This window comes from Penaeus vannamei, chromosome 36 (assembly GCF_042767895.1).
Source record: "Penaeus vannamei isolate JL-2024 chromosome 36, ASM4276789v1, whole genome shotgun sequence".
NCBI lineage: Eukaryota > Metazoa > Arthropoda > Malacostraca > Decapoda > Penaeidae > Penaeus > Penaeus vannamei.
In genome coordinates, this window is record NC_091584.1 from 5,476,680 (window position 1) to 5,502,909 (window position 26,230).

The 26,230-nt window shown below is 39.2% G+C and overlaps 1 protein-coding gene across 4 annotated transcripts in view; it reads left to right on the forward strand.

Moving 5' to 3' along the window:
• Positions 1–26,118, forward strand: part of mus101 (mutagen-sensitive 101) — a 27,684-nt gene extending 1,566 nt beyond the window's left edge. Inside the window, exons 2-20 of one of the 4 annotated variants that reach the window (XM_027381619.2) lie at positions 632–757; positions 1,340–1,485; positions 3,337–3,580; positions 3,868–4,078; positions 4,417–4,641; positions 5,465–5,503; positions 7,281–7,412; positions 7,823–8,017; positions 8,377–8,745; positions 9,528–9,736; positions 10,735–10,880; positions 11,081–11,334; positions 12,655–12,828; positions 13,690–14,682; positions 22,155–22,285; positions 22,487–22,825; positions 23,459–23,703; positions 24,290–24,496; positions 25,440–26,118. In XM_027381619.2, coding sequence (XP_027237420.2) covers positions 650–757; positions 1,340–1,485; positions 3,337–3,580; positions 3,868–4,078; positions 4,417–4,641; positions 5,465–5,503; positions 7,281–7,412; positions 7,823–8,017; positions 8,377–8,745; positions 9,528–9,736; positions 10,735–10,880; positions 11,081–11,334; positions 12,655–12,828; positions 13,690–14,682; positions 22,155–22,285; positions 22,487–22,825; positions 23,459–23,703; positions 24,290–24,496; positions 25,440–25,482 — 4,410 coding nt within the window. In that variant the 5' untranslated portion in view covers positions 632–649 and the 3' untranslated portion in view covers positions 25,483–26,118. The remainder of the gene's footprint in view (positions 1–631; positions 758–1,339; positions 1,486–3,336; positions 3,581–3,867; positions 4,079–4,416; positions 4,642–5,464; positions 5,504–7,280; positions 7,413–7,822; positions 8,018–8,376; positions 8,746–9,527; positions 9,737–10,734; positions 10,881–11,080; positions 11,335–12,654; positions 12,829–13,689; positions 14,683–22,154; positions 22,286–22,486; positions 22,826–23,458; positions 23,704–24,289; positions 24,497–25,439) is intronic. The other 3 variants (XM_027381620.2, XM_027381621.2, XM_070114723.1) reach the window with 3 other exon arrangements.
• The last annotated feature ends 112 nt before the right edge of the window (positions 26,119–26,230 follow it).

The window sequence follows — 26,230 nt, forward strand, 5'->3', positions numbered from 1 at the left end:
ATAATACATGATGCATTTTGTAATATTGGTACAATGCTGGGGTAAGTTAGGTGCATTCAGTCTAGCCATTGGGGGGACTTTTCTGTGAATGTCTTTCTGTGGCACCAGTTCTAGTTTTAATGACTATTGAATGTAATTATACATTTTAAAAGCCATTTGACTGATAATTCTAAGGATGTGAAACTAACAATACGGTTGATTTAAACCTCCAGACTGCAAACTCATTTAAGGTTAAAGCCTTTAGTGTAATTTGGTTAGCTCACTAGAGTTGGTAGATAAGGACAACAAGTCAGGTCAAGCAAGGTGATTTTAGGTTGTACCTCCTTTCTCAATTGCTTTCTTTTCTCCTTCGTGATGAATACTTTGCTTTTCCATTCTTAGTATATCCCTTTTTGAAGTATGGTTTCTGAAATTGTCAACTTGTAAGCCCCCATCACAAATAATTAAAAATCCTGGTTATTTGATATTAGATATAATATTTGTGCTTTTTTACTCCTTGGTCTTAGCTTTAAAAGATATGGACAAAAGCATATTAACCTAGACATTTTTTTCTGGAATTTGTTAAATTCATATGAAAGACAAAATGTTTATTTTTTTTCTCCGCCTTTTTGACAAATTCCTTTCTCTACAGAATGGCTTAACATCGACAATGGAAGTCACCGTTTGCTCACAGGATGGAGAAGTGAGTCTCAACTTTATCCTTCCCGAGGGACTGACAGAAGAAACATGTTCGACGAGCCTTGTGTGTGCCTACCAGGTGAGATGAAGAGAGATAAGGAAGTAACTTTATATGCCAAGAAAAGAGAGCTGTTGGGTTTGAGTGCTAGATAAAAGGGGTTTTGGTCATGTGAAAGATGTCAGTAAGTCTATGATATTCTGTCCTGTCATCCCTATCCCTCTCCCTTTGCAGTTTCCTTCTTAATTTCCTTGTTTCGTTCTTCCTGTTTCCTTTTTAATTTCTAACTCCCACCCCCTCTCCTGCTTTCCCCTCTTCCCCCTCCTCTGTTTTCCTTTGTCTCTTCCTCTCTCTTTCCCTTTCGTCATCTCTCTGTCTTGTTACATTTCTTAACATCCTTTCCTAAATCTACTTAACTCCCCCTTCCCCTTTGCTGATTCCTTTTTCCCCTCCACTTCCCTTTCCCTTTCCCTTTATGTCCGTCTGTTCCACACTTTCCCTTTCTTCATCATTCTTTCTTAATCCCTTCTCTCTTTTTTCTTTTTTTGCATTAACGGTAATCTTTCATAAGAACTTAATTACATCAATTATATCAGTGGCTAAATCTTTGTTCTTACATTCATAAACCTTTGCTCCAGTTTCTGATAGCAAAATAAATTCCAGGCTTGTCAGGAGAATGGATTGAACCCAGTTTGGCTTCCGTCAGCCGACTGTATCAAACTCTCCCCAACCAAGCAAGATGTCTTTGTCTGTGATCCCTTCGAAGGAGAAGCTTTCAAGCACTTGACAGAAGGTGGTTTTAAGTGTGTGTAAGTATTTTCGTTAAGTATGAGTTAGTGGCTTTAACCCCAATACACCATGGGCTCTGTTTACATATGTCTTGGATGTAAGTAGCCAAGAGGTTATATTTAAATCCATGGCATGATTCCACTGTGTTGACTGCTATTTGGTCTTCGGCTGTTATTGATGAATCCAGCACTTGTTTGTGGTAGTTAATTGAGCTGGAAAATATTCAGGATCGTGTTTGAAGAGTTCTAAATTGTTGGTGAATAGGGTGCATTCTTCTGGTGACAGGAAATGCCGGTGATCACACACCAATAGAAATTCAAGATTATTTGTCAGAATGTTGTCAGCACATTCCTGTTACATCCCCAAACCTGTCTTATTTGAAGAGATTTCACTCCCCAGTATCTTATAACCATCCTGAGGACAAGGTCAATGTTCTCTGGTGTGGTCCTGGTCTATGTCCTCCCTGACCTTGGATTGTCTTTGAGGCTGCCCCTACAATGCTTGACTTCTATAACCCAATATCTGACTTGTAAAAAAAAGGCCAAATATCTACAAAGAAATGAGATTCGGAGACCATATATGTTCTATTAGACTACACTTTCCTTTGCTCTTGTGACTGTGTGTAGTCTTTTGTACAGATGAGTTTGCCAGTGTGGTTCTTCCTCTTCCCCACTCTCCTACCCTTCAAATGTGCCATACATAGTCTCACTGATAGGTGCTAATCATGTGGCCTCTTAGAATTAATAGCCAGTACACAAAGGAAATGTTGTGGAGAATGGAATGGGAAACATTAGAAGGATATCATAGCTGTATTCCATATGAATTATATAGTGAAAATTGTTATAGGATTGCCTTTCATACAGGCCTTTAGAAAACTCGAAATCTTGACCTTCATTTTAATAGGACTGGGTGAGCTATTCTATCCAGAGTCATTGGGGTTTGAGGGGTTAGATATCTCCAATAAGTTTTTGTAAGTAATTTCTCCCCAAATGGATATTAAGTTTAAGTAAACTGTGGCACTCAATGAATGCAAGTCCCTATTGTCTTTTGAGTCAGTGGCTTGATATGTAATATTTGTAAAATGAGTGTCGGTACATGGATATCGTGGGTAGTGGGGTAAATGTACACTTCACTTCAATGAAAATAAAAAATAAGAGCATAGTCTTTTTGTTATTTACTGGTGAGTTTTAAGATCTAATGTAACTGAAACTTGTTTTCTAGGCCTGTTGCTTCAGAATCAGTGACTATTGCAGTTATACCTATAATTTTATCAATATTATTCACTCTGCCTTTGTATATGGGTCCATGTGCTGTACACTTTAGTCTTGTGATTTTTGTTGTAGGCTGATAGCTTCACAAGTGCTCAGCCACCAAGAGTTAGTTATAGATGTAAAGTGACCTCAACTGATTTCCCCATTCCTTGAAGTTCTGTGATATTTTTTGTATTCCTACTAATATCAATGCTGTTGTTATGGTTATTATTGACATTATGATTATTATAGTGTTATTGAAATATGTATAGCAATAAGAAAATAGAATATTTACAAAAATCAGGGAAAGGGTAAACAGGTGAAATAGGTGGGCAGATCATTAAAGTAATAGTGTAGTGACCATGTCATGTATGTCATGTCATCCCAGCACAAAGACTTTTTTGTGTGTTAGTTCAGAGGATACCAGTCTGTGTTTTAATAACTGATACAATATTAAAAAATGAGGTAAAAAAATAAAAAAGACGGAGTGATCATTAAAAAAATAATAATAAAAAAATAGATAATAACATCAGAATCACTTACCTGAAAGAATGCACCTACCCCCTCACTTAGTCTTAAGGCCAGCACCAAACTAACCTCCATTAATCATCCATCAACCAGCAGAGTCCTGGGTCCACGATGCCTCCTGACCTGCCTCCACCGCAAGGAGCCCATCCCCGAGCTCCCGTCTCCGATCCACAACACAGCCATGAAAGGGATGGTTGTCACTACCACTGGGTTTGAAAAGGACGTTAAGGCCGAGCTGCAGATGCTAGTGGAGAGGATGGCGGCGATCTATTCCAACAACTTTCACGAGGGTGTGACGCACCTGGTGGCAAATGCTGTGGGGAGCAAGAAGTATATTGTGAGTATTGTACAGAGGATTTTGGGTTGTGGAGTTGGTGGGGTCGAGGTTTTGTTTCGTTTTTGTTTGTAAGTTCATGTTGATGGAGTTTGTGCTTTAGATTTTGCATGAATTTATATAGTTTTATGCAAATAATATAAACTTATTTTGTATTGAGTTTATTGTAAATTTTAGATTCAGCATTTCTACATATTTTTCATTCTTTCTTGCGACTTGTCCTAAATAACAAAATGATTAACATGTCCCTTGATAGCCTAATCTCTGAAGACATTATATATACCATATAGGTGGCTGTGGAAAAGGAGATCCCAGTGATGACTGGTGAGTGGGTGCAGGCAGTATGGAAGGCTGTAAATCGGGATTTTCGAGAAGACATCCTTGCCACAGATCAGCAGTTTTTGTCCTACACTTGCCCTGTCTTTAAAGGCCTGGTCATCTGTGTGTCCCAGATGCACCGCAAGGAAAAGGATGCTCTTATGAAAATGATCCAAGACAATGGTAAGGAACGAATTAAGGGGAACAAATAGCAGTTTGAATGATATACTATTGCTTGCTATTATTATTTTTGGATTATATGTATTGATGTTATTTGTGGGGTTCTCTTTCTTGTCTTTCCTCCCTTCTCCTTTCTCCCACATTTCTCAAAATTTAAATTTCACATCTCTGAGATTGCTGACATTCTTCTTCCCTTTTATGCAGACTTTCAAACATTTCCCACTTCATATACCTTCTTTACCTATATCCTCTTCCACTAAAATCCCAGATTAGCTATCGCAGAAGCCAGGAAGTGACCCCAACATTTACCCTTCCTCACACACAATCATGTATATGCACAGGTGGGACGTATTCGGGTAGCTTGGAGATGGCCGTTACCTCAGTCCTGATCATCCCTACCCCGGAAGGCGAGAAATACACCCATGCATGCAATTGGCGCATCCAGTGCCTCACCCCAGACTGGATCTACGACTCTGTGGAACAGGGACATGCACTTGACATGGAGGGCTATAAGGTGAAGAAGACACGCGGAGCCTCCACTCCTACCAACGATATGTCGGTGAATGGTAGATATCCTGTCTGTGTTTAGTTTATCTGTTTACAGTCTTTTCTGATTTGTATTGACAGTTATTATTTATTATTATATATTATTTTATGAGGTATCATTCATTTATGTTCTGTTTTTTTTGTTTTGTTTGTTATTGTGTTTGTTAGTATTATTATTGTAAATGCCATGTTTACCCTTATTATAAACATTATCATTGTTATTGTTACTATTGTTATTATTATTATTATTATTATTATTATTATTATTATTATTATTTGTATTATTTGTATTATTGTCATTGGTATTGTCTTTGTCATTGTTATTTTACTTTGATATTAATTTTGTTATTTATGTATTGTCTAAAGTATAAACTTGTAGCATGGTCATGCAGTACATTAGATGATAGACTCTTTTGTAGACCTTAACATTTGAGTAGATTATTGATAATTGATCTTATGTAGTGTAGTTTAGTAAAGAAAGAAGCGCCGGTTCAGATCTTACTTCTCTGCATGAGGAAAAAAGAAGAGAATGAATATAAATTTTATTTCTTTCATGTTGCAATTAACAAATATGAAACAAGTATAGAGGAAAAGAAATGCACAGATTGTTTTTATAGTTTCTTGATTGTGTTTTTCTTTGAAAGAATGGAGTTGGGTCAATTTTGCCATACCATCATGAGCTGGGAGATAAAAAGACCAATATATTTTTGGATAAAGCTTTGGCAATAAAAGAAAAATATTTTGTCAACTGTAATCAGTATCAATTTCTAGTTTGGAATTACTTCTACAGACGAAGACTTAACCACAAGTCTCAGTGGGATCTGATTAACGTTTTTGTTTCAGACGGCAAAAATACATCAAGACGGGCTTCTTTCTTGTCGGGTAATAATGCAGTACTTTTGTTATGAGGAATTAAAACATCTGCTATTCCTTGTGTTAAAACAGGACCAGAATTTCTCTACCGACCTACTGTCTCTCTGTTTCTCTCTCTCTTTCTAATTCTCTTGTAGCGTGACTGTTCTTTTTATTTGTCTCTCTGTCTTCTTTTCTTTTTCTCTCCTTTTTTATTAGTTCTTTCTTTTTCTATGTTTATCTCTTTTTGTTTCATTCTATACTATTTTCTTTCTTTCTCTGCCTTGCTTGCACCTTTTATATTTCTGTGTTTGTTTGTCATTTTTAAAATCTTTTTCTCTTTTATCCCTCTCTCTCCCTTGCTCTCTCCCTCTCTCTCTCCCTCTCCCTCTCCCTCTCCCTCTCCCTCTCCCTCTCCCTCCCTCCCTCCCTCCCTCCCTCCTCTCCCTCCCTCCCTCCCTCCCTCCCTCTCCCTCCCTCCCCTCTTGCTCTCTTTCTCTCATTTTATTTTTTTATTTTTTCCCATTGCTCTCTCTTGTAACCATACTAAATACTGCAAAGTCATAAAGCCAGAAGTACAAAGTTTTATGTAGTATTTATAAGACAGAATAAGTGCATGCAATTTGAAGTGTAATATGTATGTAATTTTTTATATATATATTTATATTTATATATAATATATAGCTATACATATAGGCACATATACACATATATTATATATAATCATATATATATATATATATATATATATATATATATATATATTTATGATATATATATTTATATATATATTTAGCTATATATTTATATATATATGTATATATATATATATATATATATATATATATATATATATATAAATATATATATTTGTATATTTATATATAGAAATATATATATATATATATATATATATATATATATATATATATATATATATATATATATATATATATATATATATATATATATATATATATTGTTCTTGAACCCTGAAAAATAGACTTGTTTCAATGAGAAAAGTGTCATGAATGTGCATCACCTTCTTAGAGAATATTCATAGTGTAGGTATTGAATGTTAATTTGCTGTCATTTGTCACTAAGTATATTTTTAGCTGTTAGTATGAACTTCAGTGGAGTTATTCTTTAGCATGTAGATTATCAGTAGTTGTTTTCGCTAAGGTCCTTAATATCAGCGGAGACTTTCGTTTATCCAAAGTTGCGGTAGTATTGGTATTGGTTTTAGTATTGCTTCATTATACATGCTTCTTCTTTTACTTTTACTTTTTGTTTTTTTTTTTCTCTTCCAAGGACAGGATTGCATGCCTTAACTCTTTTCTCGTATGTCGGTCTTTTGTTACTTTTTAATCAAGCAGCTTATCTTATATGGATAATTTTTTAACATTCTTTCTTTAGATGTGAAGTTAGAAAGCTGGTACTAATGTATTTCCATGAAAATTTCAAGTGTACAAAATTTATTATTGAATTTATTCTTAACAACTCCCATCAGTGAAGGGCCCTCATTCACACATTTTAGTGTGTGGTGTAGTGTGTGTGTTTTTGACCACCTGTTTGTTTACATGAGCCATGCCCCCCCTCTCCAGACTACAGTATGCAGTATGTATGTATTTTATAGATATATATGTGTGTGTGTGTGCATTTTTGATAATTGCAACCTAAACCAGGAAATGTATAGGGCAAAACATAACACTGAAGAGAGAAAAGAAGAAAAAGAATTGTTCTTGTTTCCTCACACACATCAAGAAATCCCCTCAAACAATTAAAGGGTTTTTCCTCCTCATTGCAGTTCCCCCAGATGTGTCCATGTGCAGTACCATCATGAACGAGACGGATGCCATGAAGGTTACCCATATCAATGAGACCTTACAAATGGACACCTCCATTGCAATCAAGAAGAACAGTGCCTTTGATGAGAAAGGTAGTTATTGTTTGTGTATCTCTTACTTTCTTACTTAGTCTTTCTCTGTTTTGATCTCTTTCCCTTTTTTTTTTCTTTTTTTTTTGGATCTCCCTCCCTCCCTTCCCTAATTCTCTCTCTCTCTCTCTCTCTCTCCCTTCCTTCCTTTCTCCCTCCCCCTCATAATCTTTTACTCCCCCCTCGTCCCTTTCCTATGTATCTCTCTTTTCCTTTTTCTCACCTCCTCCTCTTTTGTCTCTCCTGTTTATCTCACTCCTCTGCTCTCCTTTCCTGTCTTTCCTCTGGAAATATATATTGTTTCATTGATGTATTATCCATCTTTGTGTTATTCTTCATTTATGATGTCATTAACCTGTTTCATAATTATTATGTATATATATTGATATATATATATATATTTTTTTTTTCAGTAAACCGTGGCATAGAAGCAGTCGAAGAGCTGGACCTGCAGCAGGCCATGAAGGCGGGTCTGTTCCTGGATGGCTGCAAGATCTTCCTCTCTGGCTTCAGTGGCACGCACATTGAGAAGCTGAGACGCATCCTCAATGCTGGTGGGGCAACGCGCTTCAATCAGCTAACAGACTCCGTGTCTCATGTTGTTATAGGTACGTTTTTGAAAGATGGGTGGATGTAGAGAGGGTTGGCTGTAAGTGTTGATGTGGTATTATATAGTGAGTTGTGATAATGTACATCAGTTCTTTTTTATATATATATATATATATATATATATATATATATATATATATATATATATATATATATATATATATATATATATATTGGATATTATTAGTTTTCATTTTGTATTTTGCTTTTCATCATAAAGTGACTTGGCTTGTAAAATAATTTTGTATTTTGTATAACTTTATTGAACTGAAGGACAGAAATTTAATTCTGATTTATTTTTATACATCAACATTTATATATCAGTATATCTACCAACAAACTACATCAACTCCAACAGGGAAGATTGTAGATGAGCACCTCACGACAATTCAGTCATGGCCCTCGAAGCCCCACCTAGTGTATGGTGACTGGATCACAGAGAGCATCAAGCAGAAACGCCCTGCAGATGAGGCACAGTTTGCCCACCTTTCTGATGGCAGCGGCTGCAGCAGCAACTCCCCCAAACCACCACGAAGACCTCCTAGGGTCCCGGTGCCTTCCCAACAACAGGAGAACAACGAGACATATGTGGATGAGGCGATCATCAATCAGTACCTGAAGCCAGGAGCCAAATTAGACGACACAAGGAATGTTAGTCTGAATGAGACGGCTAACATGTCAGCTCTCCCTGACTCGCAAACAACATTTGTGCAGGGGATGTTTAGCGGTAAGACAGTGGAGTGTGTTGAAGGGTGCAGTGATTGTAATAAAGAAAGGTGTATATATTATCTATTTCTCTTTTATTTCTGCTTTTCCAGCGATATTTTCTCTGTCTCTCTCTGTCTCTCTCTGTCTCTCTCTCTCTCTCTCTCTCTCTCTCTCTCTCTCTCTCTCTCTCTCTCTCTCTCTCTCTCTCTCTCTCTCTCTCTCTCTCTCTCTCTCTCTCTCTCTCTCTCTCTCTCTCTCTCTCTCTCTCTCTCTCTCTCTCTCTCTCTCTCTCTCTCTCTCTCTCTCTCTCTCTCTCTCCCTCTCTCCCTCTCCCTCTCCCTCCCTCCCTCCCTCCCTCTCTCCCTTTACCTCCCTCCCTCTCTCCCTCTCCCTCTCCCTCTCCCCCTCCTCCCTCTCCCTCTCCCTCTCTCTCTTCTCTCTCGCTCTCCCTCTCTCCTCTCTCCCTCTCTCCCTCTCTCCCTCTCTCCCTCTCTCTCTCTCTCTCTCTCTCTCTCTCTCTCTCTCTCTCTCTCTCTCTCTCTCTCTCTCTCTCTCTCTCTCTCTCTCTCTCTCTCTCTCTCTCTCTCTCTCTCTCTCTCTCTCTCTCTCTCTCTCTCCCCTCCCTCCCTCCCTCCCTCTCTCCCTCTCTCCCTCTCTCCTTCTCTCCCTCTCTCCCTCTTCCCCTTCTTTTTCCTCTTCAACTTCCCTTCCAAAATCTTCCTCCCCACTAAAGGGTTAAACCATTGCACCACCAACCAGCTAGTCGACCAATCTACCACCCATCGCTCTTGCTCTCCCCAGGCAAGATCTTCACTGTCTCAGGCTACAACGAGGAAGTCCTGGAGGACCTGATAACCACCATTCAGGACCATGGCGGGGAGGTAGTGTCCCAAGACTACAAGGGCCGTGTCCACTATACCCTCACCAACCTGGATGGGACGGGGGAGGTTCACGCCAACGCCAATGAGATCATCTCGCACTTCTTCATTGAGGAGTGCTTGGAGAATGAGGTATGATAAGAATGTGAAGATTGCAATTGTGTTTGTAACAAAGGTTGAAGATACTGTGTGAATGGGAGAAAGAGGATAGGTGTTTGATTATGCTGTTGTACCTCGAGATCATCTCACAATTTGGAAGGAGAAACAGGGTATTGAGAGCATGTGGATTTTTTATATTCGTCCTTCCCCCATAGCCCACATTCTAATTCTTTCTTGTTTCCCACTTCTGGCTCCTCCACTGTATCCTTATTCCCTTTTTTCCTCCTCTGCTACCTCCACCTTCACCACTACTTCCTCCTTCTTCCTCCCTTCTTTTCCTCTTCCTCTTCTTTTTCCTCATCTCCCTTTTCTTTCTCCTCTTCCTCCTCTTTTTCTCCTCATCTTTCTTGTCCTTTTCCTCTTCCCTTATCTCCTCTTCCTCTTCTTCCTACTCTTCTTCTTCTCTCTCCTCCCATGTCATCTTCCTCCTTCTCCTTCTCTTCTCTCAAATTCTCTTCCTCTTTTTTCTCACCTTCTTCTTTCTTCTCCTCTTCCACATCTTTCCTCTCCTCTTCTTCTTTCTACTGCTCTTCCTCTTCTTCCAGCTCTTCCATATTCTTTTCCCCTTTTTCCTTCTCCCTCAATTGAATCTAGAAAGGCAGGAAGAGGATGAAAAGATGCATCGGATTTGTAACATATTTTTAGAAACGTACAAATGAGACCGGATGATCTTACCTTGTGATATTGTTTTTTTTCTCATTTTAGGATTAATGAAGATTGAATGTATGAAGAGAGGCAGAGGAATGTTGGGATTGTGTTGATTAATTGGCACTCTTCTGGCTGGTAGTTGTTGTGTTTTATCTTTCTAGATTTCACAGAGGGGAAATTTGATACTTTTGAAGATGTGAGGTAACCTTTTTCAGGTAATTGATTCACAAAGCAGAAGACAGATTAAGTGCGAGTTTGGAAGATGTATTATATGAAATGTCAGTATGATATTCAGATGGTTATCCCCTCACTTCCACTTGCAGGGCCTCCTTGACGTGGAGTACTACCACATGCCTCTCGTAGTTAGCAGACAGATGAACTGCTTGGAAGACTGCACTGTTGCAATATCAACGTATAAGGGCAAAGAGCGCCTTTTTCTGGTCACTGTTGCAAATGCACTTGGGGCAAGGTGAGAGGCTACATTCATTTCTACTTATTTTCATGTTTCTATAAAGCTGTTGTAAGGTTGTAATTTACATTGCCATACTGAACTGATACGGATACTGAACAAGTTTATTTGGTATAAGAATTGTACAAGGGTCTTCTTACAAAAAAATGTTGTACAGACGAAAGGTGTATTTTCCTGTGCCAACATAACCTTATTTCCAGGTTCCAAGAAGTGTTTGCCAAGAAGGACAACCGTGCCAAGGACATTAAGACATCAACACACCTCATTTGTCCAAGTGCCGAGGGAGACAAGTACCGGGCAGCTGTCAAGTGGGGGGTTCCGGCTGTCACAAGGGACTGGCTGATCGAATGCATACAGACTGGGGAGAGGGAGCCCGAGGACTCGTATAAAGTGGACAACAAGAACCGGCGAGAGGTCAACTACAAGGAAATTATCAGGAATTTGATCTTGAAAGGTGGGTGTTATAACATTTTATATTAGGGTTGAGGGGTGAACAACAAAGACTAGCAGAAGGCATCACGCAGTTGCCCTTGAAAGTTTGTAGATGTGGTTGAGAGAGCAGCAGTAAGAATTGATGGGAGGTCAATTACATTTTCATATGATCTTTTGGTTTGATCTTGCATGTCCACACACCTTGCCTCATGGGTGTTTTGAACACCTGTGAGACCAGGAGTGTAGACACCTATGTGCAGAATGGAGCTGACAGTGGATAATACATAATACAAATTCATCAGGGAGTTGCTTTTGAAAGGAAGGGTTGTTTTTTCTGGATTTTGTTAACCTGTTGGATCCGATTGTGTCCATATCCTTAGTGCGTGGTGCGTAGGCCTGGCAGGCACGAACACCCATAAGTGGTGACAAGACTCCCCTTTGCAAAGTTATTTTGCATAATTTTTTTTAGCTTTTTGCCATTTTGCAATGACCATATTTGTCTTTTAATTTGCTTTATCCAGATGGTAATAGCTTATTTTCCTTGCAGTCTCCATATCATCTCTGTGTGTAGTAAAAAAAAAGGAACATTTGTTTATTTGTGTCATATATCTTATTTTTTCATAATTTTCAATTTTCTGTAATACAACCTGAGTTGCCGGTCGCAGCAAATACAATGCGCAGCATAGAAATGGCATCCTCCCTGGGTAATCGATGGGAATAATGCAAAAGCCCCCTTCCAAGTGCCAAATGAGTCAAAGCACACTCCAAGAGGTTTGTGCACTGGAGTCTTTTCTGTCACCCTGGCCTTTGCTCTTGACAGCAAGTCCATGTCACCCAGCCTGCAGCCATTTTGTCACCAGGCCCTTGGCCTAGATTTTTCCATGGGTGGTGTTAGCTAATTTGTATGGTTACGGGTTGTTGAGATGTCTTGTCAAGCACATCTTTTGGCTGCATGTTGCTAAATGGCTTTTGTTGGTTTTAAATAGTTCTCATGTAGAGGACTGCTCTCAAAATGACCAAAGAAATTGGCAGAATAGGATAAGATGCTGATTTTGAGTTGTCGAGATGTTGTTTGTATATAAAAGCTTTAGAAAATAATTGGAAGAAAGTAGGGATTTGCAGATCACGTGTTACAAGTTAGATCATTGTAAATTTCTTATCACTTCTTTTTTCGCTATTATTAAAGAGTTTGTTCTTTTTTTCATTATATATAAATCCATTCTATCCTCATCAATATTGACAGTTGGTGACACTAACAACAGGAGATTATTATGACCACATTTCATCCTTACCAACAGATGAACAAAATAGACTACTTTATTAATCTGCTCTTCCCTTTTAGGACACTCGGATGAACAAAGCAGCACAGTGTACCGTGTGGAAGAAACTGTAGCTGGGGATATCACTGAGGTAGTAGCTACACCCATGAATCACAAGGTGCGGGCATTGAGGGAACAGGGGAATGTCGCATCACCTTCGGATATCAAGACGCCAGACCTGGAGACCATGAGAAGATGTAAGTTAAGTCTTTTTATTTATTTATTCATATATTTTTTGTTGTTTAGTTGAGGGGTTGAAGAGTGTTTCACTTGTAAACAAAAAGATAGTTTGATTATATGTGGAAAGACATGATGGGATGCACAAAAATACAGCTAATAGTAAGTAGTTTATTTATGGCAAAGTAAAATTAGATACAGCTTCTGTGGCAGTTTGGGTCTGGTTCCAGTTCGGAGGTGTGCAGCTGTAGAAACTATCCCAGTTCATCATACTTGGAAAGGCTTGGTTCCTAGCTGAGATCAGGGCTTTTCACATATTGGGCCAAAGATGACTGAGCCTGAACTACCAGGATAAACACCACTGGTCACACTGCCTGTTTTTGGTCTGGAACTTTGTTATTTGGTCTCATTGTGGTCAGACGTTCTGCTTGTGCACTGAAATATGAAGGTATTATGCTTACAAACAAGAGTATAACTTATGCCTGAAAGGTGGTTGTGAATTAGATGTTTGATAGCATTGTGCCATCATACATCAGTCTATTTAGTCTCCGAATGGAGAAAATACTTGATTCCTCAATAATGTTCACCCATACCATTTATGACCCCCTGTTGCCTTGCCCTTATATCAGCCTGAGCAGAAGATAGTGACTTTGATGCTCACTCTTAATCTGTTCAGTTACCTTTGCCCTACAACTACAACATTAGTCTACTACCATGAAATTCGACCCACACAGTGTATCATTTTAGCCATCAGTAAACAACAAGCTGGCTGTTTTTAATTACCCCATCTTGCATTACCAAATATGTTGGGAGCATTGGTTGATTACAAGGGACTTTGCATTTTTTATTAAAGCATTATTTTAGCATTTCTTATTTTTCAGTGTACCCCACCCCAGGAGTAGGGAAGGGCAACGAAACCTTGAATGATATGCCAACACCTGACACTCCATATGGAAGCACGTGGTTTCCAAACCCTTCTTCCCGTGTGAGGAAAGGCTTCAAAAGAATGCTGGACTCGATCCCAGATGCGCCTGTGGTAAAGAAGCGTGCCACAGAGAATGGTACCCCAATGAATGTTCTCTACAAAAAGTTCTTCAACAATGTCCAGGAGACATTAGACAGCCATGAACAAAAGTTCTCTCAGAGGATGGCAGCTAATGAACAAGGGAAGGAAGAACATCAGAGTGGCAAGAAAGAGAGGAAAGATAGCAATGAAGAACAAGGAGGAGATGAGACTGTGGCAGCTGACAACCATGGCCCTCTGACAGGGGTGGTGGTGTGCACAGCCCGCAAGCTTCAGGATCAGCAACGTGAGCTGTACAAAACTGTAGCGGAGCTAGGTGGGGACTACCGCTGGGCCTATGACCATTCAGTAACACATTTTGTGTACCAGGGACGCCACAATGACACTAACAAGGAATTTCGCCTGGCGCGAGAGCAGGGCAAACTAATTGTGGCACCAGAGTGGGTTCACATGTGCCGTGATGAGGAGACCAGGATTGATGAGAGCCTGTTCCCTCACACGCACAACCCCAAGATGTCCCTGTCCATCTTGAGTGCCAAGACTACACCAGTGTCTAAGCGGGGCAGGCCTAGGAAAAAGCCCTTAGATGACACATCACCAGACCTCCAGGAGAAGGAGTGTGAGGAACAGGATACCAGTCACAGCAATGAGAGTGAGAATGAGAGTGGTGATACGGCCAATGATGAAGAGCAGAAGAAAGCAGCAATCTCCAGGCAGCTGGAGGAGATTGAAGCATTGGCCACAGTGACCGGGTCGGGCAGAAGGAGTGCGGGCAGTGCCAGGAATAGGTCCTTGGGTGAGAAGCTGAAACACACACCTACACGCCCCATTCAAGTGGAGGCACATCCAGGTAAGTGCAAAGGGACAACATGGGTCATTCACTTTTGCAGGGTTCATAAAGGTCTTGAATTTCCTTGAATGTCTGCAATTTTTTTCACGTCTTGAAAGTCTGTAAATATCTTTGAATTTGAGGTAATTCTCAATAAAGCCTTTAAATTTGGTCAGGTGTTGAAGAATCATGATGAATGTGGTCATAGAACTTGTAAGAGCATGAGAATGGGATGCTTGTTACTTTTGTATTTTTGGATTGAGTCAAAAACCCGGACCTTGTTTATCTTTGAAAATGTTAAGCAGGAGACCTTGAAAGTGTGAATTTTATCTCCCTTGACTACTATGAACCTCGTGTTGGTAGATTGTGTTATCAGAATTGAGCAGAATCGGGCATTCTTGCAAGTATGTTTTGAAATATTTTTTATTGAATTGATCATGATCTTAAATTATTCTAAGCTAAAATGATTCATTTATACATGCCACTGTAGTTTGTGTCATTTATTTATTTATATTTATTTTCTTTTATTTTCATTTTTTTAACCAAGGTTGACTTTACAAGCTTAGTCTCCAAGGAGTTAGTTACTAAGCCTTCCTCTCTCTGATGGCAGAATGCTTGTGTAGTCATAGTGGACATTGCATGCATTCATGTACTCCTTCAATATTAACACATTGACACTAGGACTACATATACACATGCACTAACCATTGTGGTTTAGTTTTATTAATTATGTAAACACGAGGATGGTTTGGCAACTACTTAGACATCAGAGTCAATTACAAAGCTTTCTAGTAGTTACCTGTTTCCCCATTCTTTGAATTTTATATGTATTACTGTTATTATTGTAATGATGTGTGATGCAGCGGTTAGCATGCTGGTCTAGCAATCTTACTTACTGTTCAATCCTGCGCACTTCCAGTGGTATTGAATGGGGAGCTTTTGAAGCAAAATAAAACCGACAGTATGTCACAGCAAAAGAATATTCATTGTAACAAATGGAATTAAAACTAAATCTTAAAATCTTAAATGTTATTAGTATCATAACAATTAGCATAGCAGTAGTATTTCAACATTATTAAAGATAACAATACTAATAAAAAAGAAATATTGACATTTTCCATGGAAGTTCTTGAAATGGGATAAATAGGTTAGGTAAGGACCGCTTAGTAAGTTTCCTCAGTGACCATGATGCACTTGTAGAGCCATCTATGCGTAAACAAAAATAAAACAAAACACAAGTAGATAGTGCACGTATGTATGCACTCTTATCTTCAACAGGGTAAATAAGGTTTAACTGTATATATGTTGACAAATGTAGAAAAAGTATGAATGAAACTGAATATCTTCATAGTACAAGAGATGCATTTACCCAATTTCGAATATATCATGTAAGTCTGACGAAGATGTATTAGAAACTTTTTCTCCAACTTTTTCATCATCTCTTCCTCCTCCTTTTCCTTCTTCTCATCCTCCTACTTTTTCATCATCTGTTCCTCCTTTTCCTTCTCTTCCTCTTTCTCCTCCTACTCTTCTTCCTCCCCCCTCTACCCCCTCTTCTTCCTACTCCTTTTCCTTCTCTTCCTCTTTCTCCTCCTACTTTTCTTCCTCCCCCTGCCTCCTCCTCCTCCTCTTCCTCCCCTTTCCTCCTCCTCTTCCTCCTCCTCCTCCTCTTCCTCTTCTTCCTTCCTTCCCTCCACCTCCTCTTCCTCTTCTTCCTTCCTTCCCTCCACCTCCTCTTCCTCTTCTTCCTTCCTTCCCTCCACCTCCTCTTCCTCTTCTTCCTTCCTTCCCTCCACCTCCTCCCCCTCCCCTTCTTCTTGTTCTTCTTCTTCTTCTTCTTCTTCTTCTTCTTCTTCTTCTTCTTCTTCTTCTTCTTCTTCTTCTTCTTCTCCTTCTCCTTCTCCTTCTCCTTCTCCTTCTCCTTCTCCTTCTCCTTCTCCTTCTCCTTCTCCTTCTCCTTCTCCTTCTCCTTCTCCTTCTCCTTCTTCTCCTTCTCCTTCTCCTTCTCCTTCTCCTTCTTCTCCTTCTCCTTCTTCTCCTTCTCTTTCTCCTCCTCCTCTTCCTCCTCGATTTCCTCCTCCTCCTCTACCTCCTCCTCGTCCTCTCCTTCCACTCCTCCTCCTCCTCCTCCTTCCACTCCTCCTCCTCCTCCTCCTTCCACTCCTCCTCCTGCTTCCCTTCCTCCTCCTGCTTCCCTTCCTCCTCCTCCTCCTTCCCCTCCTCCACCTCCTTCCCCTCCTCCTCCCCCTCCTCCTCCTCCTTCCCCTCCTCCTCCTCCTCCTTCCCCCCCTCCTCCTCCTCCAATTCCTCCTTCCCCTCCTCCTCCCCCTCCCATCACCCTTCTCCTCCTCTCCCCTTCTTCTTCTTCTTCTTTCTTTCTTTCTTCTTCTTCTTCTTTCTTTCTTCTTCTTCTTTCTTTCTTCTTCCTCTTTCTTTCTTCTTGGTCTTTCTTTCTTCTTCCTCTTTCTTTCTTCTTCTTTTTCTTCTTCTTCTTCTTCTTCTTCTTCTTCTTCTTCTTCTTCTTCTTCTTCTTCTTCTTCTTCATCTTCTTCTTCCTCTTCCTCTTCCTCTTCCTCTTCCTCCTCCTCCTCCTCCTCCTTCTCCTCCTCCTCCTCCTCCTCTTCTTCTTCTTCTTCTTCTTCTTCGTCTTCTTCTTCCCTCCTCTTATTATTATTATTATTATTATTATTATTATTATTATTATTATTATCCTTCTTATCCTTCTTCTTCATTTGAATCTAGGAAATATACAATATCTATAACATTTATTACAATTTAAAGAAAATCAGTTCATATTTTGTTAATTTCTTTATATTGGGATGGTGTTAACATTGAAAGCCAGTGCCTTCAAATGTTAAAATTTATCATGGTAACTAAAAATAAAAATAATGTCTTCTACATTGCTTTATTACTTTGGGGGAAGTGTACAACTTCTCGTACTTACATAAGGGTTATAAGAGTATAAGTAACTTGTGTATAATAAATAGTAATAAAAAATTATAATAATTGAGGTAATTATGAGTGATCTTAAATATATTGATATATAGACTTAAATATATTGAGTTTCTTGAATAACTGAGAATACACCTGAGAATGCTTGGCAATTCACAGACCTATAATAGTCGAAAATTAGCACCTTTATTATAAAACTTTTTTTTCTTTCTTTCTTTCTTTTTTCTTTCTGAAAATCAGGTTAGTATACTGGCCATTATTACAACACTTTCCTTAACATTATTAAACATATACATTCAATAAAATTATGCAGATTTCAAATTCAGTGTATCAGGTATTTTGATGGTATGACCCAGGCTTGTTCTTGTGCTGTTATGGGTTGATCCTTGTCCTTGTGGAAGAATGCTTGAAATCTCGTTTTAATTACTTTCAACTTGGTACATGGTAATGATGTATCAGTAGACTGCATGTATGGCATTTGACAGGAAGTAGAAGCTGAGGTATCTGCCTGATGTGATTATTTCTTGAACTTGAAGAGCTTGCCCTGGTAGTAGTGCTATTTGATCTATCGCACCTGTGTCATGTTGTTGCTTCTGAGGGACTTGTGTCATCTTGATGTTTTAGCAGACTTCTTGCTTCAGTCTCATTTGAAGTTTTTGCAAAGTTCTTGCTTCTGTTTCATCTGAAGTTTTTGCAGACTTCTTGCTTCAGATTTTGGGTTAAATGTTAACATATAAGTGACCATTTCCAAAAATGTGTTGCTCAGTAACATTTGTTTGGATTGGCAGTGCTGCGTTCAGTGATACCATATCTGGATCAAGGTATCAGATAGTGCTAAAGAATTTCACTTGTTCTTGCTTGACCATGCATTTGCACAACTGAAAGTCACTCCTTGCTGCTTCAAGAGGTTATGCTATGCGTTACACACCTCTCCAGGCTTCCCAAACAACTACATTGTCAGTAGTGCTACTGGTTCCAGGACAGTGTTCAAGGTTTTGATCTATTTTTTTGTGATATAATCAGAGCAAAGTCCATTTTACGGTATCTGTAATTTTCAAATGGAATGTTGAATGCAGTGAGGAATGAACTGGCTTTATCAAGCTTGATAGACCAGTTGCATTAAACCTTTGGAAACATTTCAACCTGCAAAGAACAAATATATGATATTGCCAATTTTATCCAATTGGTCTGGGTATATTGTCATTAATTCATCCACAGACTGTGAGTTCATTCTAATTTGGTGAATTGTGACCATGCCCATGACTCTCGTGACAACAGAAATCCAAGAAGATTGCTAAAAAAAAAATTGTTTGGAATGTAGATATGTATGTGCTCCAGTTGATTTATTCACCTGTGCACTTTTGTTTGATTGATTGAAAGTGTGTGAGTTTCAAGTTATTCACAGCAATCAAGTTCTTTTGTCATTTCCTAGTCAGACCTGGTTTGCTCCTGATCTTCAGTTGGTTAAGCTCCATGACTGCTTCATAAGCCATGGCAATGTCAACTGCCCTACTTAAGATTAAATTATCGCCTTCAAGGAGAAGATCTCTCTGCAACTCCGTGCTCCGAACTCCAAATATGAACTGCTTGAGAACCCTGGGCTCATGCTATGATTCAGTAAATTTGCATCTCATAGCTTGAACTTCACATGTGGGTAGGAAATCCATAATAGATTCACCATCTCTCTGATTGCACTTTCGGAATTGAAGCCTTGGGATATATTTGTTATCCATAGGTTTTACCTTTGTCAAGAGGGCATCCCACACTTTGTCAGGGTCTTCCATATCTTCGTCTGTCAGTCTGCGGATTTCAGGCATTTGCTGCAAGTGAGGGCCTCCATACAGAAGAATCTGGTCTGCCTGCTCTTCTCTAGGGATTTTCTTAACCTTGAAGTACAGATCACAGCGTCTTTTGAAGGTCATAAATACGCCATATATGTCCTTGGATTTCCAGTTAATGTATGGCAAGAAACTATTGTTCCCCGCCTTAGCCATTTCGACGAATGTGATTTTGAGGACAGTTAACATGCACCCAAGTTAGAGGTATGTTGGGTACACAGGAACTACGAAGCGAAGTGTAAATCAGTTGCACGCATTTTTCTTTCCGGACTTGCTACATTTACTTTTAATTTGTGCGCGGAAAGTGGATATACTTTTCAAAGGCGCGATATGACAATCGTCTCTCAGGAGGGTGGTCACTGGCCTCTCGTTTTCCACTGTGCGGATTTCCTTATCTTTGGGTGTTATTACTTCTTTCCCCTCTCTGAGATTGGGGACGGCGTACAACTGTCGTTATGTCTTATTAGTCTCTATAATGCTCCATGGAAAAGGGGAAAATGAATGAAACACGGAACCCTGCCGAAGTGTTCGTGTTTACTGCGAGGGGAGTGAACAGCGCCTCCCGTGTTTACATAAGGACAGCTGTACCAACATCACGGGACGTTTTCTGAGGTCAGCAGGATTACACAGAAAACGGGAATTCTGAGAGTGACGAAAATAATGTAAGGCTAGCCTTTGACTAGAAGGCTACACACTGTAGAACTTAATAAGAAGAGATTTTAATAGAGAGCATGACTTCTTTTGTGTAAAGACCGGATTATACAGTACTGCTTTTGACGCTAAACGTTAGCCCCCTTTGTATATTATCGCTGCCATAGTGGCCCCGGGCCCCGGGCCATACTCCCACTTTTTTTGCCTTAATTACACCTTTATAACTCAGGTCGTAGCTTAATACTGCTGCTAGAATATATCATTTTTCAAACGACACCTCTGCGCAAACCGTAAAACGTTTACACGGTGTTAGTAAAAATCATGAATTGGCTGGCGTTTTCGAGCAGTCAAAGGCGTCGCGGCATCACAAGAGGGTGTGCCGGAGTCGCTGTTGTCCTTTGTGCTCCAAGCTAGAGTGTGTGTGAATATGTAATGTAAAAACAGCTTTGCATGTTGGACTTATCTTTATCCATAAAGAGAAGTGTATGGGTACGGTAAGTGCCAAGTGCATGTGTGCTGTTTGTCCATCACGCATTGGATTATTTGGTTAGTCTTTCAACTTAATGTTTCATATGATGATGGGATAATTTTCAGTATTGTGAAGGAGGGAGAATCTTTCATTCATGCAGTCGGGTTAGTTTTGGTGCCAATATATAAAGAATGGACAATGTACCCAGGAACAATGCACATGCGTATTATCGTCGGTGAATTTCATGATTTTAATCGCTGGCTTGCCTAAAGAGGATAAAAGCAGCGCCGTGTAAATGACGCTCAACATAATGAAAACTAGTTCTTAAGATTGAAGTTATTATAACAGTATAATCCAATATTTTTCCATGGCCAAATGTATAATGTGTTAGACGAAAATTTACTGTCCGAAGGGTTATCAAGCCTGCTTTACTTATTGTGCTCAGTCCTTTATATTGTGAAAAATTGAATAAGGCGAAATCAGCATAATCTTCATCAAAGGATAAGTGCCGTTAAAATAACCTCACTCGTACGGCGTGAAGTTACATGGGAACGATCCGTAGATTTAAAAAATTCGGCAGACCCAAATTACGCATTTTGTTAACACTGCATAAGGGGTTGCGTACTAAAAATACGAAAGGGGAAACGTTTTATGGTAATGCTAATTAGTAGGCCAAACATGATTACTATTGAAGTAATTATGAGAGAAAACTAAATATTTTAAAAGATATTTCAACTTGACGATGCAGAGACTGATGATCTTTTGAGTTTTTGGTTCCTTCTCTAAAACAGCCATATTCTAAAACCAGCACGCATGTGTTGCTGTCTTTCTCATTTACACATATACCCAACCTTGCGTTCACAGCTCAACAGAATTTTCGTAGCTAACTTTTTTTGGTGAAAGGCTCTGTAGTGCGAATACCGCAGCGCTTGTATCTGCTGCGGTCACTAAGGTATAGGAAGGTCGTAATTTCGTAGTACAGAGGTTTGTCTATGAAGTGATAATGGCGGCAAGTTCGAAGCTTCTTGGGATGAAGACGTTGATGTCCACCCAGATCGAAGCTACAGTATGAACCGCAGTGCGTGTTAAAGGAGTGTAAAGTAATAATTAAGGGCAAACAATACCCTGCATACTCAATGTGATGGGCGACAGCAAGGGGGAACAACGTTTGATTATGGCTCATTCGTTTCTCTGTTGTAAGCTGGGGGAAAATGGTTATCCTACATCAGTGGGTGATATTTAAACCGAACGTGACTACAACAGTTCTAGCATGTCTGTTTATGTAGACGGTAGTTCCTTTCACACCAGGATCTGCATGACCAACTTCTATAGGGCTTGTTACACACTGTGGTTTCTGTAGTCTAGTGTGTCTTATATATTATCCATGATTTTACTAGTACTTCACAATAGTAGTTTTGTTAGCCCAATTATCATTGTTATTATTATTATTTATTTGTTTAATAGCATTATTAAGTATATCATCATTAATCATCATCATCATCATTATTTCTACTATTATTATTTTCATCATCATCATCATCATCACCACTTTTACACTTTTTTTTTACCCTCCCAAAATCTAGCGACTATGGAAGTGGCTGAGTCACAGAACACAGCCATCACGTGGGACGATCCCCAAGAGCGAGAAGCCAGACTGCACCTCCAGAACCAACTCACCAAAGACACGCAGGAAATCATCAGTGCAAGAGAACAGGTATGTTGTTGTTGTTGGTGGTGATGGAGGTGGGGGTGGAGTGATTGTTGGTCTTGTTGCTACTGAGGTTATTTTGTTTGTTGATTGTGTGATTGTTGTTGGTAGTGTGATTATTATACTGTTCTTTTTGGTGGTATGATTGTTATATCTTTCTGTGTATCTTCTCATTTAGTTAATAGTGCATTTTTTGCCTTCCACCAGCACGATGAAACTGTCTACTTCGAGGAGGACAAGGAGAACACGCCCAGTCAGGATGAGTCAGCTGAAGAGTCCACGGTCATCCCCCACAAGACCAAGAAGAGGACCTACCTCATTATCCTGTCGGGCATGCCAGAGGATGAGAAGAACCGCTACTCGGATATTGTGGAGAGCTTGGGTGGTTTGCTAAGCCAGGAACAGAACCATGACCCAAAGGGTACCCACGTGGTCACAGCCAAGCCCTCACGCTCGGAGAAGCACCTGGCAGCCATCGCTTCGGGGAAGTGGATGCTGTACATCTCGTTCTTGGAGGAGTCAATGAAGTTAGGGCACTTTGTCGAGGTAAGTGTGTTGGGTCTTCTTGTGTCACATGGCAAGAAGAGGTCGTCTGTATTTATTTATTTAGTGTTATTGTTGTTGTTATTAATTTCATTCATATCTTCAATCAGGAGAGGGAGGGAGTTCTATATTTGTTTGTATTCAATGATTTTTAGTTATTATCGTGGTTATTATTATTTAATAATAATAATAATAATAATAGAAATTATTATTATTTCATCCATCTTTTTAATTTCTTGGTCTCGAAAACCTAAGGAGATTATTCTCAAGATATACTGATTTTATTGTCCCTAACTTGTACATGTATATGTAGTTATTTTTTGTTTTGTAGTTTAGGATGGTGATGCAAATATTCTTGTATTTTATTGTATCATGGGGTTCTTTATTTAAATTATTTGATATTTAGCCAAATGGGAAAAGTGTTCCATGCAATTGTGCAGTTTTTGTAAATTTGTCATTTGCTGCTTATTTAGTTTCCATAAAACAATCATAATATACAATTTTTTAATCCAACTTTTCTCCCACTCTCTCCCCCTTTTCCCCCAATTTTTCTTGATTTAAAAAATATTTCTTTCCTTTCTTTTCTTTCTTTCTGACCTTTTTCCTTTCTTTCTTTCTTTCTCTACTGTCAAACAGGAGGAACCACATGAATGGGGCAACCCGGAAGCTACCTTCTTGCCCAAGCTCCAGCCTGGAAGCCTTGAGACGAAGCTGGCCACTGCAGCCCACAGATGGCGCCTTGCAATCCAGGACATGCCGGCAGGGGATGCTCGAAGGGGAGCCTTCTGCCACATGAGGGCCCTTGTCCACTCGAGTAAAGAGAGGACAGCAGCGTTTATAAGACTCATCCAGGCTGGGGGAGGAGAAATTGTTCTTGGAAAGTGAGTTGAAAGGCTTTTTTGATGCCCATTTTTCTGTTGTGGATTTTTGTTTCTCTTCCTTCCTTCCTTCCTTCCTTCCTTCCTTCCTTCCTTCCTTCCTTCCTTCCTTTCTTTCTTTCTTTCTTCCTTCCTTCCTCCCTCCCTCCCTCCCTCCCTTCCTTCCTCCCTCCCTCTCCCTCTCTCTCTCTCTCTCTCTCTCTCTCTCTCTCTCTCTCTCTCTCTCTCTCTCTCTCTCTCTCTCTCTCTCTCTCTCCCTTCCTTCCTTCCTTCCTTCCTTCCTTCCTTCCTTCCTTCCTTCCTTCCTTCCTTCCTTCCTTCCTTCCTTCCTTCCTTCCTCCCTCCCTCCCTCCCTTCCTCCCTCCCTCCCTCCCTCCCTTCCTCCCTCCCTTTCCCCATATTGTAAGTATCATGTCTGTTTATTTAGGATACAGTTTTTCTTCCTCAAAAGTATTCACCACCATATGATATTACCTGGTCTCAGTCAATCCACCATTGCACCTTATAATTCTCTAACCCTTGCAGAGCCCACTGAAAAGAAAGAAGAAAAACAAAAATGATAATCCCCCTTCTTTCTCTTTTGCACTAGGCCTCCTTACAAGGACGTGACTGACGTTACCCATTTCTTCGTGGAAGCCAACAAGAACCCGGCTAAGTTTGACCTGGCCAAGTTTGCAGCTGACCAGGTTCCCTGCTTAGCCCCCGTCTTCCTCAACGAGTACCTAGTCAAGGACCCGGTTCCTGATGAGATGGAGCACTGCATTCCTGAGTACAAGGAGATTGTAGCAAGTATGAGGTGAGAAAGAGACAGAGACAGAGATAAAGAAAGATACAGATGTAGAAAGAAATAGATAAAGGAGGAGAAAGATTGATATGTAGAGAGAAAGAGAGAAAGATTGATCCTTAGAGAGAAAGAATGAATGTTAAGTAGAGAGAGAGAGAGAAAAAAAAAAAACAGCTTGTGTTGTTTCCAACTTTGGTGAGGAAGGATGTCTGTACTTTTCTTTTTGGAAATGTCAAAACAATAACTGCATACTGTTTTTGGATGACTTGATTGACTTTAGTGAAGTATTTATCTGTGGTATTTAACTTATATTATTACTATGTTATATTTAGCTAAGCTTATTTATTATGATTTTGATTTGCCTGTCATTAACACATATTCATTTCAGTAAAGTTATTTTTTATCATCATGGTCATGGTTTGATTATTTTCTGTATTTTAGTTTACACTAATCCTTTTCCTTTGTTATTTCCTCCATGCTTTTCTTTGCTACTTCTATCAATTTCCTTCTCACTGTTGTCTAACTTTTACTTTCTTCCTCTACTAATGCTTCTTTCCATACTTCATTGTTATGGAAAGTAATTTAGCACTTTTGTTTTTTTAATTTAGTGTTTTATAATTTCTTGTTAGTTTTGGTGAGTAATTGAACATAGAGAAAAGTGAATGAAAATTAAGAGAAAACAGAAAAAATGTATAAAGGAGAATTAATATCTTTACAGTGCAAGAAATATATTTGATCAAATTTCTTCATCAGAAATACAGGTATTTCTGATGGATATACAGGTCAAATATCTCGCAGTGAAGATATTTAATTCTCCTTCATACCTTTTCTACCTTTTGCAGGGAACACAGTTCATCGATGCATAGTTAAACTCTTTTCACTTTTATTTTAAGGATAAAATCAACTCTGGAATCTGGAGTTCTATTTACATGTATTTCTTGTAATTACATTTCAGTAAGGCAGATCAATCTCTCATTAGAAGGACAAGGAAACGGTAATGGGGTTTGGTGCTGTAGGTAAGGCTACTTGGTAAAGGTCCTTGGGGTATGGATGCCGTGGACTTTACCACTCCTCTTGTAAACCTGTCGTAAAACTCATAGCTCAAAGTAAAGCTTTTTTTCCCCTCTCTTTGAGAAGTAGTGCCTCTTACGGGTGCTGTGCGGGAGGTGGCTGCATTTTATTCTCTTTCTAATATTATGTAAGAGGAAGAGCTGGTTGTCTTCCTTTGGCCACTTTGTGGAATCTGTAGGAATTATATCGAGTTAGTTCTGAATTAGATACAATTTCATCGTCCGAGAATGCCATTTCACGAAGCCAAGAACTGACAAAGGACCAGTGATTTTATGTATGATATATTTGATCATTGGCATTAATTTTTTATGATGTAATTTTCTTTTCTTTTTTATCAATTCATCAATCATTCTTCTCTCTTTCATCTTTCCCTTGTATCATAAAAATCATGACTTCAGTGAAGAAATATGATAAACATGTTGATCCGTGTATTTTCATGGTGTGGACTCAGAACACCTAAATGAATGCTAATAGAAAATGAAGAGTAATTGTATTTTCAGACTTTTTTATATATGAATGTTCCTTCCTGATGTGAGATAAGGAGAAATATATATTTATAAATGCATAGTCTTTCTGTACATCCTATGAGTTTGTTTTTAAATTGATTTACAAAAAGAAGTCAAACAGAAATTTATGATTGGTTACATTGTGCTTTTATGTTGGATATTGCTGGAT